General features: G+C 42.8%; 1 protein-coding gene across 1 annotated transcript; it reads left to right on the plus strand.

Annotated features, from left to right (window-relative positions):
- The first annotated feature begins 4,672 nt into the window (after positions 1-4,672).
- On the plus strand, positions 4,673-16,894 carry LOC119514820 (ubiquitin-conjugating enzyme E2 variant 1-like). Its single transcript, XM_037810538.1, has 3 exons — positions 4,673-4,740; positions 16,472-16,618; positions 16,747-16,894. The coding sequence occupies exons 1-3, from the start codon at positions 4,673-4,675 to the stop codon at positions 16,892-16,894; spliced, it is 363 nt and encodes a 120-aa protein (XP_037666466.1).
- The last annotated feature ends 429 nt before the right edge of the window (positions 16,895-17,323 follow it).

Raw genomic sequence — 17,323 nt, forward strand, 5'->3', positions numbered from 1 at the left:
ACTCTGATTAGAAGATGGGAAAAAAGACATGAACCAACATTTCACCTTAGAAGAACATGAAAAGATACTCAACATCATTATCCATTAGGGAAATCCAAATTAGAATGACAATGCCCTATCACTACACACCTACTTCACACCCTACACAAAAATTAACTCAAATGGACCAAAGATCTCCATATAAAAGAAAGTACCATAGAACTCCTAGAAGATAATGTAGGAAAGCATCTTCAAGACCTTGTATTAGGCGGACACTTCCTAGACTTTATATCCAAAGCACAAGCAACAAAAGAAAAATAGATAAATGGGAACTGCTCAAGCTTAGAAGTTTCTGTACCTCAAAGGAATTTCTCAAAAAGGTAAAGAGGCAGCCAACTCAATGTGAAAAAATTTTTGGAAACCATATATCTGACAAAAGACTGATATCTTGCATATGTAAAGAAATCCTACAACTCAATGACGATAGTACAGACAGCCAATATATAAAATGGGCAAAAGATATGAAAAGACAGTTCTCTGAAGAGGAAATACGAATGGCCAAGAAACACATGAAAAAATGTTCAGCTTCACTTGCTATTAGAGAGATGCAAATTAAGACCACAATGAGATACCATCTCACACCGATTAGAATGGCATTAAACAAACAGGAAACTACAAATGCTGGAGGAGATGTGGAGAAATTGGAACTCTTATTCATTGTTAGTGGGACCGTATAATGGTTCAGCCACTCTGGAAGTCAGTCTGGCAGTTCCTTAGAAAACTAGATACAGAGTTACCCTTCGATCCAGCGATTGCATTTCTCGGTATATACCCGGAAGATCGGAAAGCAGCGACACGAACAGATATCTGCGCGCCAATGTTCATAGCAGCATTATTCACAATTGCCAAGAGATGGAAACAACCCAAATATCCTTCAACAGATGAGTGGATAAATAAAATGTGGTATATACACACGATGGAATACTACATGGCAGTAAGAAGGAACGATCTCATGAAACATATGACAACATGGATGAACCTTGAAGACATAATGCTGAGCGAAATAAGCCAGGCACAAAAAGAGAAATATTATATGCTACCACTAATGTGAACTTTGAAAAATGTAAAACAAATGGTTTATAATGTAGAATGTAGGGGAACTAGCGATAGAGAGCAATTAAGGAAGGGGGAACAATAATCCAGTAAGAACAGATAAGCTATCATGGGTAAATTTAACGTTCTGGGAATGCCCAGGAATGACTATGGTCTGTTAATTTCTGATGGGTATAGTAGGAACAAGTTCACAGAAATGTTGCTATGTTGGGTTACTTTCTTGGGGTAGAGTAGGAGCATATTGGAAGTAAAGTAGTTAGCTTAGCTCAGTTGTCTTTTTCTTACTCCCTTGTTATGGTCTCTTTGAAATGTTCTTTTAGTGTACGTTTTTTTAAATTTTTTTTTATTTTTTTATTTTTCATACAGTTGATTTAAAAAAGAAAAAGTTTAAAAAAAAAAAACAAGGAAAAAATATGCAGAGCCCCCTTGAGGAGCTGGTGGAGAATGCAGGGGTATTGGCCTGCCCCACCTTGATGGTTGCTAATGTGCTCACAGACATAGGGGACTGGTGGTTTGATGGACTGAGTCCTCTACCACAGGATTTGCCCTTGGGAAGACTGTTGCTGCAAAGGAGAGGCTAGGCCTCCCTATAATTGTAGCTAAGAGCCTCCTCCCGAATGCCTTTTTGTTGCTCAGATGTGGCCCTTTCTCTCTACCTAAGCCAACTTGAAAGGTGAAATCACTGCCCTCCCCCCATGTGGGATCAGACACCCAGGGGAGTGAATCTCCCTGACAACATGGAATATGACTCCTGGGGAGGAATGTAGACCCAGCGTCATGGGATGGAGAACATCTTCTTGACCAAAAGGGGGATGTGAAAGGAAATGAAATAAACTTCAGTGGCAGATAGATTCCAAAAGGAGCCGAGAGGTCACTCTGGTGGGCACTCTTATGCACAATATAGACAACACTTTTTAGGTTCTAATGAATTGGGGTAGCTGGTGGTAGATACCTGAAACTATCAAACTACAACCCAGAACCCATGAATCTCGAAGACAGTTGTATAAAAATGTAGCTTATGAGGGGTGACAATGGGATTGGGAAAGCCATAAGGACCACACTCCCCTTTGTCTAGTTTATGGATGGATGAGTAGAAAAATAGGGGAAGGAAACAAACAAACAAACAAACAGACAAAGGCACCCAGTGTTCTTTTTTACTTTAATTGCTCTTTTTCACTTTAATTATTATTCTTTTTATTTTTGTGTGTGTGGTAGTGAAGGTGTCAGGGATTGACTTTGGTGATGAATGTACAACTATGTAATGGTTCTGTAAAAAATCAAATGTATGATTTGTTTTGTATGACTGTGTGGTATGTGAATATATTGCAATAAAATGAATATTTAAAAAAAAAAGTACATGAAAAGATACTCAATATCATTAGCCATTAGGGAAATCCAAATTAGACTGACAATGTGCTATCACTACACACCTACTAGGTTAGCTAAAATATATATATATGGCTAATATATATTTTACAAGACAATTCCAAATGCTAGTGAAGATGCAGAGAAAATGGATCACTCATAATTTGCTGTTGGAAATGTAAATGGTACAGCCACTCTGGAAAACAGCTTGGCAGTCTCTTTTAAAAAGGAAATTAATGGAGCCCATTTTTTACTAAAGAAGATGTTTTAGGATTGATTAGAGCATATCTCATTAGGAATGGTAAATACTGAAATTTTTGTTTCCCCAACATATGTACAGGGTTACAATATAAATTGAATTTCTAACTGTGAATGATGGCCAAAAAATATTGGAAGTCATGACCTAGACCATCTTAAATTTAATAGGGAATAAAGGGTGTAGGGATCCTTCCAACTGCTCTCTGTCTCTTGGCGCCCTGAATTTCCAACAACCGCACTCTGTTCTAGAAAGGAGAGGTAGCTCTGAGTTTGGCAGACCCTAAAACAGGCAGAGAATGCTTGCATTTTCTTCAGATCATGATGTGGACTTTGCATTTTGCAAGGGAAGTTTTTGCCAGGGACGTGAAATGTGAACATTCTTGTGGTTTCCACCGAAACCATCTCCTCATATCAATCCATTTTCAGTATTTAAAAAAAAAAAAAATACTCGCTCCCAGTGCAGAGCAGGCTGGTAAAGGAGCACGGGTATTGGGAGATGGCAGGGCATGGGCAGGATGTTGCACAGGGTGGGGTGCCACCGGCCGGCAAGCCCCAGCACCCCCGCCGCTATCCTTCGGTCTTCCCCGCTGACCCACCCTGAGCAGTCGACTTCACTCGCCTTCATCCACATGAATCACTTCCTCATTGCTTTTTTCATTTCCTTCTGTTTCTTATATTTTGAGATACTAAGGAAATACAGTGTTGACAGTTCTGAGTAGACCCCGAGTGGAAGAGGGGGCTCTACAGGAGAGATCCGAAAAGTGTGAGCCATCCGGTCACCGGGGTGGGAGGACCAAAGGACAGAAGTCCAGACATTGAAGTTGTCTTCATCTTCCCAATGCCTCCACTTTCAACTCCAGTATAATAAAACGTTCTGCTGTTTACTCATAAAATACTTTCACATTCTTTCTCTTTTATGTACCATAATTAGTGGCATAATCCAGAATCTCCAGTAGCCTGTAAAAAGGAGAAAACAAGAATAGGTCCATATTTCACCAGCCTGGTGCTTTCACTTGGGAAAAGAGAGACTCTGACAACAAGGGATAGGGATCCAAAACCATTACTGCAGTCCCATACGGGACCACATGGCTTGCAGTGAGCTTCTCCAGGTCCACCACCAGCAGGCATCCTTCAGGGTTATCTCCTGTGGACACTCTGCTGCTCTGGGCTCCTGATCTGACCCCGAGAGGCAGGCAGTTGGGAGCACATGTCCTGACAAAGTTCTTTCCATCAGGACTTGTTATCCCTCCTGTATCTCTCCCCAAGCCAGCACTGCACCATCAGTATGTGCCCTGGGTCACTGGTCTCCTACCTCTTCAAGCCAGTTGGAAAGAAAGAGCCTGGAACACAAGCTCCTATTTTTAACATATATGGAAAGGGTGAGTGGGAATTCTTAAATCTTAAAGAATCTTAAAGGTCCCTCTATTGCTTCAGTGGTGTGGTCTCAGGGAGCAAATCTGGCTTTGCCTGTTGCCCACAGCTTTTCTCTTCTGCCTCTACCTGCCTGAACCCTGTGAATCTTGGATGGACTAGCAATGCTATGGAGGGATCTGTTGGTCCCAAGAGTGAGAAGCTACAAAGAAAACTGTCGCTTGTGGATCCCAGAAAGTCAAACCCACACTGTGTCCCCAGGCCAGGCAGCCCTGTTCAGGAAGCCTTTTTGTCTAAAGTTATCAAAAGGCAACTTAGACCAGAAAAGTAAATCAATTGTGAAAAATTAAAACCAACTACAAATTCTTTGCTACTGCTCCCATTCAGAAGTGGATTCCATACCCAACCCCTTGAATTTGGACTGGCCTTAGTAACTTGATTGACTGATGGAATGTGGCAAAAGGGATATTTTGGAACTTTCAAGGTGGGTTATAAAAATCCTTGCAGTGTCCGCTAGGCCTCTTGGAATGCTCCTCCTGGGGGAAACCAGCCATCATGGAAGGAGTCCAAGTAACCTGAGGCCACCATGCTGTTCCGGTCAACACCTCCAGCTGAGCCCAACCTTCCAGCCATCCCCACCAAGGCACCGGAAAGGTGAGGGGCGCCATCTTGGACCTCCAGATCAGCTCATCTGCCTGCTGAACACCCCAACTGACCTCCCCTAACACCATATGGAACAGAAGCATCACTAGCTGAGCCCTGCCCAAATTCCTGACCCATGAAACTGTGAAGCTAAATTAAAATAACTGTTGATTTAAGCCACTTAGCTTTGGAATAGTTTTTATGTAGCAATAGATAACCAGAACATAGATCATATATATATTTGTGACAGAGGACTTTCTCCTTCACCCTCTTGGGGGGCTCAGGGTTGGGAAGCATGCCCCGTCAGGTCTTGCCCCACTCAAAGATCCCCAAGCCGATGCTCTCCTGTGCTCCTCCTCGCCACCAGCACTCTGCCACCTACTCTGTCCTTTCCAAGTTAAACTGCAGAAAGTTGTGGCTCTGCCTCCTTCCCTCATTGAGCTTCTCTAATCTTCAGAGCAACAGTGGCCTATTTGTACAGTCAGCTGCCATGTATCAAGCCCTACCATGCACCAGCCCTACTTGGTATTTGGAGCTGAAGATGCTCTACTGAACAAGACTCACCTTGCCCTCAAGAGGCTCCCCACCCACATGCTGGGCTGTTTCTGTGCACTCTGATGGCCAGGCCTGGCTTGGTGGCTTCCATTGGGTCTCCAGTGGCCATCAGCAGAGACAACCTACCTACCCAGGACTGGAGCTCGAAGCTTTAATCATCCCTCATTCTCTCCTCGGTGCACCCTCTGTCTCCATCCACTTCCCCTTTCCCACCCCCATCAGCTCCACTCCTCATACTAGAAGTTGCCTCCCGCCACTCACTGAGGGGATACCAAGGAGGTGTTGGGCTGGGAGCAGGAGTGTTGCCGTAGCTCTTTGCTCTCTGCCTCATCTCCCAGACTTTGGAAGCTTCTCTATCAGCTGGACTGAAATGAGCCTTCATTTTTCTTACTACTCCTCTTATGTCTCTTTTGTATACATCACTTCAAAATGTTGGGGAACACAGCTGCTCAGAAAAAAAGGAAAAAGAGGAAAACTGCAAGTGACAACAGAAACTCTGTGGCTTTGGCCCTCTTGGTAATTAGTGTTGAAGCCTATTTATCTGGATTCAGGAACTGGAAGTTGGACTTTCACAAAGCAAGTCTTATAAAAACTGCTGATATGGCCCGTATCACATTGTATTATTATTCTTCTGACAACCAGGATACAAAATGAAGGAGAAATTGTGAATCCATCAGAACCAGGCAAATGGCCCAATCAGATGGCATAATTGAGGATACTTTAATGAAGAGAGTATTTACAAAGGTAAGGGAAGTTAAGGGAAATGAACAAATGAAAAAAAAGAAAAGAAAAGAAAAAAAAAAAAAACTGGGACGAGCTATAAGTAGGGAGTCCTTACCACCTAAGGCTGGTGCAATAACCAGAACCTGAGGGGTGCCGCAGGAGAGGCCTGCAGTGATGCAGGACACTGCCAACCCAGCAGAGTGCTGTATGCACAATAGAAACTCTCACTTCTCTTTCTTCCTGCCCTCCCGGCTCCTGCTGGTGCTCCAACCAGAGCCAATGTGTGAGGGAGCTTGGTGGACACAGGCCATAGCCATCAGCCTCCTGGACACAGAGCTGGGTAGAGAAGAGTGGAGAGTCACTCTGGAGGGACAAACCACACACATCCAGAGCTGATGCTCTGATAAGTTATATTCCCCTCTCCAATAACACTGCAACCCCTTCAGATCAGGTACCAAGATTCTGATTCATCAGCATTTGGCAATGTCTGGCTTGTAACAGGTACTCAGTAAACGTGTGCTGTATAAATAGATGAATGAATGAATGAATGAATGAATGCCCATCTGCCTGGCAATCAGAGGAGACAATAGCAGAAAGGTAAGAGCCTTGCCCCTCACCCCCACCCAGGGATGAGAGAAGTTCCTAAGAAATTAGGAACAAACCAATGTGCATTCTGCAAGGAGGGACGACATGGAAGAGGGAAAGCCCTAGCCGTCCCCAGAGCAAAATCCCGGGAGAAGCTGAGCAACCCAAATTCCAGATGCCCCTACAAGATGATGTAGCCAACAGCCACCCGGAATGAAGGGGCCCAGGGGCTCTCCTGGAAGAAACAAGCTGCTTCTCTAAATCTCCCACCAGGAGCCTCAGGTCATGATACAGGTGGAAAATCAATCAACTGACCTTCTTGTTGATACTGGAGCCACTTATTCAGTATGAAATTAATAGCCTGATGCTGTTGATTGAAGGAGATAAGCAGACAACTCCCATTCCTAAAGAGATTCTGAGAGCTGGGAAGCCAGAGGCATGGGCTGATGGAAAACACTGACACAACAGTAAGGCCAGTTCAAATAAAACTCCAACAACCAGGTAGAGTACCCCACGTTAAACAGTTTCCACTTAAGTTAGAATCTAAAGAAGGAATGGCTCCATTAATAAAGACATTCTTGAAACATCAATTAATAAGTCCCCATAAATATCCATGTAACACTCCAATATTGCCGGTGAGAAAGCCAGGCATTCTAAATGAATACCAGTTTGTGCAAGATCTCTGAGCTATAAACCAGACTGTAGAAAACATTCACCCTGTAGTTCCATATCCATACACTTTATTTACCACCGTATCTGGAACTCTCTGCTAGTTCACGATCCTAGATTTAAAAGATGACTTTTACTGTATACCTCTTAACCCAAAGTCTCAAGGACTATTTGCTTTTGAATGGGAAGATCCTGTGACTAACTTAAAACAACAATACTGTTAGACTGCTCTTCCTCAAGGATTTAAGAATGCTCCCCCAATATTTGGTGAGCCTTTAGCTAGAGACTTAAGAGAACTAAAACTACAAGAAGGAGTGCTATTACAATATGTGGATGATATCCTAATTGCAAGTCCTACCAGAGAAACATCAGGCAAGAACAACATTCAAACTCTGAATTTCTTAGCAGACTGAGGTTAAAAGGTCTCAAAGAGAAAGGCTCAAATTTCACAGCCATTAGTGAAATATTTGGGCTTTGAGTTATCCAAAGGACAGAGAACTCTATTGCCAGATCAGAGGGAAGCTGTGACCAGAGTAGCAAAGCCACTTACAAGGAGGTGGCTTCCAGGATTCCTAGGAATGGCAGGTATTTGCAGGATCTGGACCTAATTTTGGACTTATGGCTAAACCATTATATGAGGCCCTAAACGGATCAGAGCAGAACCTTTAAATTAGACCACCAAATGTAAAAATGTTTTCCAGACTTTAAAGAAAAAACTTAACAACTCTAGCCCTAGGGCTTCCTGACCCAAGGAAACACTTTGATCTTTTCATTCAGTGAAAGGCAGGGCCTTGGGTTAGGGGTGCTAACCCAAAAGTTAGGGACTATCACACGTTCTGTGGCTTACTTTTCTAAGCAACTAGACAGCACCACACAAGGGTGGCCTGCACACCTAAGGGCTGTAGCAACCACCTGTGATATTCTCAAAGAGGCCAAAAAACTCACCCTAGGGCAACCCACCCCTGTGCATACTCCACATTGTCTACCGCCATTATTGGAACAGAAAGGTGGATATTGGCTCACCGCTGGATGGGTGGGTAAATATCAAGCCATTTTGTTGGACAATTCAAATTACCCTGAAAGCTTCCTCTAGTTTAAATCCAGCAGCCTTTCTCCCAGGTGGGGAAGGGGAACCTGAGCCTGGCTATATACAAATAATTGGTGAAGTCTGTTCCAGCCACCCAGATCTATCAGACCAAACTTTAGAACATCCAGACAGAGAGATGTACACTAATGAGAGCAGTTTCATGGATCAAGGACCTCAAAAAGCCACGCATGCAATAGTAACTCTGCAAACAGGGCTGGAAAGTGAAGCCCTATCACCAGGTATGTCTGCACAGTGGGCAAAACTCATTGCACCCACTAGAGCCCTATGTCTGGGAAAAGGACAGAAAGTAAATATATATACAGATTCTAAATATGCCTTTAATGTAGTTTATGTCCATAGAGCCATTTGGAAAGAGAGGATTCTTAACATCTGGTAAGAAAGAAATTAAACATGCAGACATAATCTTAGCCTTACTGGAATCCATTATGTTGCCTAAGGAAGTAGCCATAATACATTGCTATAGTCATCAAAAGGCAGAAATAGACTCTACTAAAGGTAATTGAATAGTGGATCCTGAAGCAAAAGCAGCAGTTGAATCAAAACCTCCATCTTCATCATTAGTACTTTCTTTGATTCCAGATATAAGGCTAAAGGATTGTTCCAGTTTGCTAATGCTGCCATTCAGCAAAATACCAGAAATGGAATGGCTTTTATAAAGGGGGTTTATTTGGTTACAAAGTTACAGTCTTAAGGCCTTAAAGTGTCCAAAGTAAGACATCAACAATCAGGTACCTATACTGGAAAAAGGCTTTCAGGATCCGGAAAACCTCTTTTAGCTTGGAAGGCATGAGGCTGGTGTCGCTTGCTTCCAGGTTGCATTTCAAAATGGCGTTCTCCAAAATGTCTCTGTGTCAGCTTCCAACGGCCACCTTCAAAATGTATCTCACAGCTGCAGCTAGCAGTGAGCGCCTTCTGTCTTAGCTTATATAGTGCTCTAGTAAACTAATCAAGGCTCACACTGAATGGGCAGGGCCGTGCTGAATGGGCAGGGCCATAGCTCCATGGAAATTAACTAATCAGAGTTATCACCTACAGTTGGGTGGGTTGCATCTCCATGGAAACAATCAAAGAATTACAATTTAATCAACACTAATATGTCTGCCCACACAAGATTGCATCAAATATAATGGCATTTTGGGGGACTATGCTGGTTTGAATGTATTATGTTGCCCAGAAAAAGCCATATTCTTTGATGCCATCTTGTGGGGCAGACGTTTTAGTGCTAATTAGATTGGAATCCTTTGGGTGTTTCCATGGGGATGTGACCCACCCAACTGTAGGTGATAACTCTGATGAGATAATTTCCAAAGAGGCATGGCCCCACACATTCAGGGTGGGCCTTGATTACTGGAGCACAGACAGAAGGAGTGAACTTGAACAGCCAAGAGGGACATTTTTAAGAAAGCACAGGAGCTGCAGATGAGAGACGGTTTGAAGGAGGCCGTTGAAAGCAGACTTTTGCTCCAGAGAAGCTAAGAGAGGAAAAACACTCCAAGAGCAACTAAGAGTGACATTTTTGAGGAACTGCAGCCTAGAGAGGAACATCCTGGGAGAAAGCTATTTTGAAACCAGAACTCTGGAGCAGATGCCAGCCATGTGCCTTCCCAGCTAACAGAGGTTTTCTGGACACCACTGGCCATCCTCCAGTGAAGGTACCCGATTGCTGATGTGTTACCTTGGACACTTTATGGCCTTAAGACTGTAACTGTGTAACCAAATAAACCCCCTTTTATAAAAGCCAATCCATCTCTGGTGTTTTGCATTTTGGCAGCATTAGCAAACTAGAAGAGGGACATAATACATTCAAGCCAGCACAAGGAATTTTCTCCTCAATATCCCACCCATGACTTGTCAAGAGCAAAAGAGTGGGGCTTTGACCTGAAGGAAACAGCAACTAGTTCTCAGTCAGACATTCCATACAGAGAAACCAAGGAAGGATGGATTCATAATAAAGATAGAGTAATTCTTATTCCTTAACACGTAATGGAGAGAGTCTTTACTTACATCAAAGCACTCATTAAGGAAGAGATGCCACGTACCAATGGCTGAAAAATTACATTATAGGATCAAAAATGCAAAGGACCATACACAAAGTAACTCAGAACTGCTTAACCTATGCCAAGAATAATCCAAAAGCTGGACCTCCTCCTCCAGTAAAAGGAGTTCAAGCCAAAGGCACAACTCCAGGGGAATACTGGCAAATAGATTTTACTGCTATGCCTAAAGCTTGTGGAAATTATAAATATCTTCTTGTTTTTGTAGATACAGTCACCGGATGGGTAAAAGCCTTTCCTTGCAGAATAGAATGAGCTTCAAGAGTGGCTAAGGCACTCCTGAAACAGACAATTCCAAGGTTTGGACTACCATTTTCAATAGAAAGTGATAACAGTGGGGCTTTTGTGTCAAAAATTTCACAAGAACTGTCAGAAGCCTTGAGCTACATTGGAAGCTACATGCATCATGAGACCTCAAGCCACAAGGAAAACAGATAAGTTGACGGACCATCAGCAGCCAGATAAAAGATGGGAAGGTCCCTATGAGGTTTTGTTAACTACTCACTCCTCTTTCAAACTAATGGGAGTGAAACCATGGATACACTACAGTAGAGTAAAAATTGCATCTCCTAACCAATCTCTCTCTCCTTGACTTCCTCACAGAACAGATACTGAGAATAAAATTGCTGAAAAAACACTGAGGAAGGAAAAATTGACAGACCTTCAACAGATATCAATGTGAACCCCTAGAAGACTTAAAATACATCTTCAAAAGAATAGATAAGAAATGATAAATATTGACAGATCTAATTTTCCATATATTTAGCACTCCTTCTTGCTGGAGTACTAGTAATCATATTCAAAATTTTAATAGATATGTATGTTTTGCCTGAAAGTTAAAACACTTTTACCTATAGCCAATAGGTAATAGAACATTGTATTGCAACAGTACCCTCCACCCAATAAGTATCTTTGAAATTATATCCTTGATCTATATTCCTGCTGTAGTATAGCCCAAGAAGCTGAGATGCTACCAAACACTGATATCTTTTTACAATGGGCACACTCTTATGCAACCATCACGAAACAATCAGATTGTTGGGTATGCAGCCACTTACCCATATCTAGTGTTTCTGGATTACCCTGGTGGATATCACACCTGCAAGGAACTGATTGGAAAAAAAGTAATAGAACTAATTTAAAAGATGCAAGAACAAACAAGAATCCTAAATACTCTACATATAACTAATGCTGATCCAAGAAAATGGCTGGCTCATTTAGAAACCCCAGGGTACTGAATTATCTTTTCCTATAATATGACCATAGGAAAAAACCTTCCAACATGCAACCCATTTAGATGACAAGGTTGATTCTTTAACAATTAGGGAAAAGGAGGGGCACTTACAACTCTGGGATGGGCATAATTTGGCTTACATCAGGGTATGGAAGATTAAGTCAGACAGCTCCTCTTTGTTGGGACCAATGGAAACATTCCGAACAACATCGCCCTTACAACACCAGGAAAACGGAATGCTGACCTCCACAACAGTGTCTCCAAACCAGGATATTACAAGAAAATGACTGGTTTGGGACAAATTGGCTCAAAAGGCCTGGCATTTACTAGGTAGCTCCAAATGGAACGTAGTGGATATGTAGCACCAACTTATGGCCTTGGCTACCCCTGGGTTGGATAGGTTGATATACTTTAGGATTACCCTGGGCTCAAAGAAGTACTCATAAAACTTTACTACCAGCAGCAAATCTACCCTTACTCAAGAGCAGATGGGCCAGGTCTATATTCCATTGATAGGACCACCCAGCAGCTATATTTCTACCAATGCTCAGTATAGAAGATATCATACTTAGAACAGAAGACTTAAACCATTTTACACACAGTCTTTGTTTGAAGCCTCAACAGTGTAGCTCTTCTAAATACTCAAATGGCTTGAATGCATAAAGCAGTGCTGCAAAATCAGATGGCACTAGATGTTTTAATAGCCTTGCAGGAAGAAACATGGGCTATAATAAAAACTAAGTGCTGTACCTATATACCCAATGAATCTGATACTGTAACTAAAATATTAAACAATATGCAAAATCAGATCAATGCATTAGATACCAGGCCTCCCTCCTTCAGCTTTTTTGATCTATTTAATTGGTTTCACACAGGGATAAGATCTTGGTTCCAGTCTATATTACAAGTAGGCCTAATGATAATATTATTTATAATTATAAGCATAATCATTTTTAAAGCTTTTCTTTGCTTTTTATTTCAGCCTTGCTGAACTAGAGAAGCAGAAAAGACATTAATAGTTCAGCTGAAACCTGAAGTCAGTTGCAGTCTAAGAAGTTCCATTCCACCAACCCCTAGGAATGCAAGAATGTCACCCCTTTTCAGCATGAAGACAAAACGGTCATTGCTCAAATATCCCTCAAGATTCAAGAATGGACCAAAGAAAATGGTGGATTTGTAACCGAAAAATTAACAAATGTGTTTTAATCCAAAAGAAGATACAAATAACTGTGATAACTCACTGAATTATTGCCTTGATGTCTGTTAGCCTTTTGAAGTAGACAGAAGCAGATATCTGTAACTTTTGTAACTCACTGAAATGTAGCCCAGATGCCTTGTTTCTTTAATGTTGATGCTATGTTGTGAAATAGCATAATCTTTACCCAGTAACTGAACAATAACAAGACAACTCATTATTAGCCCTGCTTGCTTTCCCTTATTTTGCCCATAGCCCCCTTGTTGAGTCAATCCAGAACCAACCACCCCAGTTCCTGAGTTATCTTGCTAGACCAAGGCAGTTCTGATCAGAGTTGGCCCACCTACATAGCAGCCTAAACCTTAAACTTTAAGTAAACTAAGCATGTAATCAATCTGAATGCTCAGTGATTAGATTATTTCTAACATCATTATCCTAAGCCTGCCTGCCTTTGTTTGAATGCTATAAAACAATGAAACTTTCTTCAGTTCGGGGAGACAGGTTTATGGCCATAGGCCTTCTGATCTTGCTTTGCACTTGGCAGTAAAATTGTTTCCCTCCTTGAAACCCCAGTATGACATAATTGGCTCTTTCTTGTGCATCGGGCAGAGAACCCCCACATTGAACAGCATCACTCTTGTGAGTTTGTTCTACAAACATTTATGAACATTCCTTGTACAAGGCTCAGAGCTGGGGAGATACAAACAAGACAGGCGATAAGTACACAAAAAATGGTAAAGGCAGATGGAGTGAGTGAGGATGCTCCCGGGCTAGGAAATGACCCCAGAGCTTGAGCCCTGGGGAAGTAAGTGGAAATACCCTTCAGTTTGGGGTCCATGTTGCTTTGACCAAGCAGAGTCCTGGAGTCTTGCATGTACACCTCCCCCCATCCTTGTCCATCTGGGGAATGGCCATGGCACTGCCTCTAGCACCACCCAGTTGTGGTTTGCTCTTGGTCACTCACCTCAGGCCACAGGTGTAGACAAGTCAGAGCCTCTGATTGTCCTCTCAAGACCACCAGGGGAAGTAGTCAGTGCTGAGGTTCAAATATCTGTTTCTTCCAAATAACTGACTTCAAAAGCTGGTGTAGACAGCCCCTTCTCCCCTCAGCAGTCTTTCTGAGCCCAGTTTAGCCAAATCACAAAACAGAAAAGGTGGGGGACAGGCAGTGATGGCTTCCTCATCCTTCTCCTCCATTGCTTCTCAGGACCCACCATGACCCCCTAAGCAATGCCTACTTTAATAACAGTGGCCCTTTTACTGTCATAGAGAAGGTCTACAGGTGAGAAAAATGCTAAAGTCAGATTTTCAAACCAGGGAAATATCTAATTCAAAGACACTTTCTACCTTCTCTTGTGGCCATCCAAAGGCCACCTAGCAGATTGGGCTACACTGGTTCCTAGGAGAAATGCTTTGCAAACCACTCATGGGTCATTCCTTCCATTGGAAAGTGCAGCTGACGTTTCAAAGCATGTCTGCCTCTATTATCTAATTTTTTCCTCCCAATCACTCTATGAATCATTTGGTCAGTACAAAGAGGCTCTAGGATAGAATGACTTTCCAAAAACATCACTTCAAACTTTTCATCTTTCCTGGGAATTTGTCCTATAACAGCTTTCCTTTTGAAATCTGTTTTTAGGTCTTTTGCAATAAACCCCTCAATGAGAGTCTCCTTCTAATTCTTCATGTTGGCTAAGAATGCTTTTTTGTGGTGCTATTATTCATTGGACAACTCAGTTCAAGGCCAAAGGAGTGAAGTTTGTCAAAAGCAGCCCAATGTTAATATATATTATTAGAGCCCACTGGCTTGTCAAGGAATTACCAAGAGACCAAGCTTTGATTTGTAAAGCAAAGAAGCAACACAGACACATCTATAGAAGTGAGTATTCTTACAGTGTGCTTCATTCAGCAACAGCAATTTAACCAACCCTCACAGAGTATCTACTCTGGGTAAGAGTGAGGGAATTCAAAGCTGAACAAGGCAGCCCCCAGCCCCAGTGGGACTTGTACTCCAGGAGGCAAAGACACAGGCAACCAACCACAGCAGAATGTGATGAGAGATGAGAGGGATGAAAACCCAGAGGATGGTGAGACCTTGGACTTGGACTGCAGAGATCCAGGAAGGCTTCACAGAGGAGGCGATGTAACCAGTTCTTAAAAGATGAACCAGAATAACTACTTAGAAGAAACTGGAAAGAGAAGATGAGGGCTGCACAGTCTGCTGTGGCTGAAGCCCTGGGTGTCATGGGAGAGGGGGGGTGATAGAGCTACAGAGGTTATCACAAGAATGGATCACAAGAGCCTTGAATATCATTTTCACAGAGCTTGAACTTTAGCCTGACAGTGACGTGTAGTCCCCACAGGTGCTTGAACAAAGAAATGACTTGATCAGAAAGAGCTCTCTCCTGTGGTGGTATGTGGAGGGGACTGGAATGAGGAGAGCATGATAATAAAAATCTAAATCATGATAGTTGCTGGGAGAATTGACAAAAAGAGAAAACCTTGAGAGTCATTGAAAGGTAGAATTGACCAGATTGTTGATTAATTGGAGGTGAAGGACCCAAAAAATGAATCTAGGGTGTTCTAGTTTGCTAATGCTGCAGAATGCAAAACACCAGAGATAGATTGGCTTTTATAAAAAGGGGGTTTATTTGGCTACACAGTTACAGTCTTAAGGCCAGAAAGTGTCCAAGGTAACACATCAGTAATCGGGTACCTTCACTGGAGGATGGCCAATGGCGTCCGGAAAACCTCTGTTAGCTGGGAAGGCACGTGGCTGGCGTCTGCTCCAAATTTCTGGTTTCAAAATGGCTTTCTCCCAGGACGTTCCTCTCTAGCAAGCTTTCTCCTCTTCAAAACATCACTCACAGCTGCACTGAGTTCCTTCTCTTTGAGTCAGCTCATTTATATGGCTCCACTGATCAAGGCCCACCCTGAATGGGCGGGGCCACGCCTCCATGGAACTATCCCATCAGTTATCTTCTACAGTTGGGTGGCGCATCTCCATGCAAACAACCTAATCCAAATGTTCCAACTTAATCCCCACTATTATGTCTGCCCCACAAGATTGCATCAAAGAATATGGCTTTTTCTGGGGTCATAATACATTCCAACCGGCACATAGGATTTCTAGCTTCAGTAAAGAAGTGGCAGGGGACAGCATGAGCTGGGTCAGGGAACCCAGAGGAGCAAGCTTGGAGAGAAAGGGAAAGTCTGGTTTGGTGTGGTGGGTTTCAGGGGTTTCAGAAACAGTCAAGAGATGAGAACACGTCTAGGGACCAATTAGATAGCCAAGTCCTGAATGTTCCAGAGAGAGAGGTGGAAGGTGGGTACGTAATTAAAGAGTGTGACAGCGGGGCTTAATGAAGCTAATGGAATGGAGGAGAATGTTTTCAAACAGGCAACACAGACTCAAAACACATCCAGGGCCTTCGAGCGACAGTGATGCAAGATGGCAGCCACCGCAGGCTGGGGTCCAGGGCCTTTTTTCTGCCTTCAGAGTTCTGGTCCACACCAAGCACAGCAGCAGTAGCAACTGCAGCCTTCAGCTCTGACCCAGGACTGGTAGCAACAGTGGCGTCTCCATGAACCACGAGCGTGCAGACACGCATCCCTTGGAGAGTAAAAGTCCCTCGCAATTTCCAACTGTCGGGGGAACTCAAAGAAGGCCAGAAAGGAGTTGGAGATGGCACAGTTAGCTGGGGTCTAGAAGATGATGAAGACATGACACTTACAAGATGGAAAGGGATGATAATTGGGCGTCCAAGAACAATTTAAGAAAACCGAATATACAGCCTTAAAATAGAATGTGAACCTAAATACCCAGATGCACCCCCCCCTTTGTAAGATTTGTAACAAAAATTAATATGAATGGAGTTAATAGTTGTAATGGAGTGGTGGACCCAAGAGCCATATCAGTGCTAGCAAAATGGCAGAATTCATACAGTATCAAATTTGTCCAGCACAAACGTCCACACCTAATGATGTCTAAAGAAAATATGAAGCTTCCTCAGCCGCCTGAAGGACAGTGCTACAGTGATTAATCAAAAAGAAAAACCACAGGCCCTCCCCCCACCCCCATTCAATTTAAGCAGTCTTCATTTTCCACAGTAGTAAATTTTCTAGATACATCTTGTAGACCTCAAAGTATGGGAAAGGAAGATCCTCTTCAAAGGCATTTCATCTTAAGATACTGTAAATGATAACTAATTTTTTGCCCATTTGAAATATATGTTGTGTTATAACAAATCATACTGTCAAGTGTAACCACTGTCCATGTAGTTGAACTTCTGGTATCAAGACAGTATATTTAAATTGGCTCCCATCATAACTGGTGGGGCACATCTAAGCCATCTGTGAAGAGACACATCACATAGTCACCTTGCTGCTGATTACATGGCCTGGGGTCTCTGCGTCTCCCCCTTCCCTCTTTCTACCTTACTCCTTCCTTCTCCCCCTACAACAGCCCTCCA

This window comes from Choloepus didactylus, chromosome 18 (assembly GCF_015220235.1).
Source record: "Choloepus didactylus isolate mChoDid1 chromosome 18, mChoDid1.pri, whole genome shotgun sequence".
Classification (NCBI taxonomy): domain Eukaryota; kingdom Metazoa; phylum Chordata; class Mammalia; order Pilosa; family Megalonychidae; genus Choloepus; species Choloepus didactylus.

What these genes read in the sequence shown, in the direction of transcription:
- LOC119514820 (XM_037810538.1), top strand. Translation starts at nt 4,673, where the DNA reads ATGCTGTTCCGGTCAACACCTCCAGCTGAGCCCAACCTTCCAGCCATC. An exon ending in CCCACCAAGGCACCGGAAAG is followed by an intron (nt 4,741 to 16,471) that starts GTGAGGGGCGCC and finishes CATCCCTTGGAG; the next exon opens with AGTAAAAGTCCCTCGCAATT. An exon ending in ATGATAATTGGGCGTCCAAG is followed by an intron (nt 16,619 to 16,746) that starts AACAATTTAAGA and finishes TTGTAATGGAGT; the next exon opens with GGTGGACCCAAGAGCCATAT.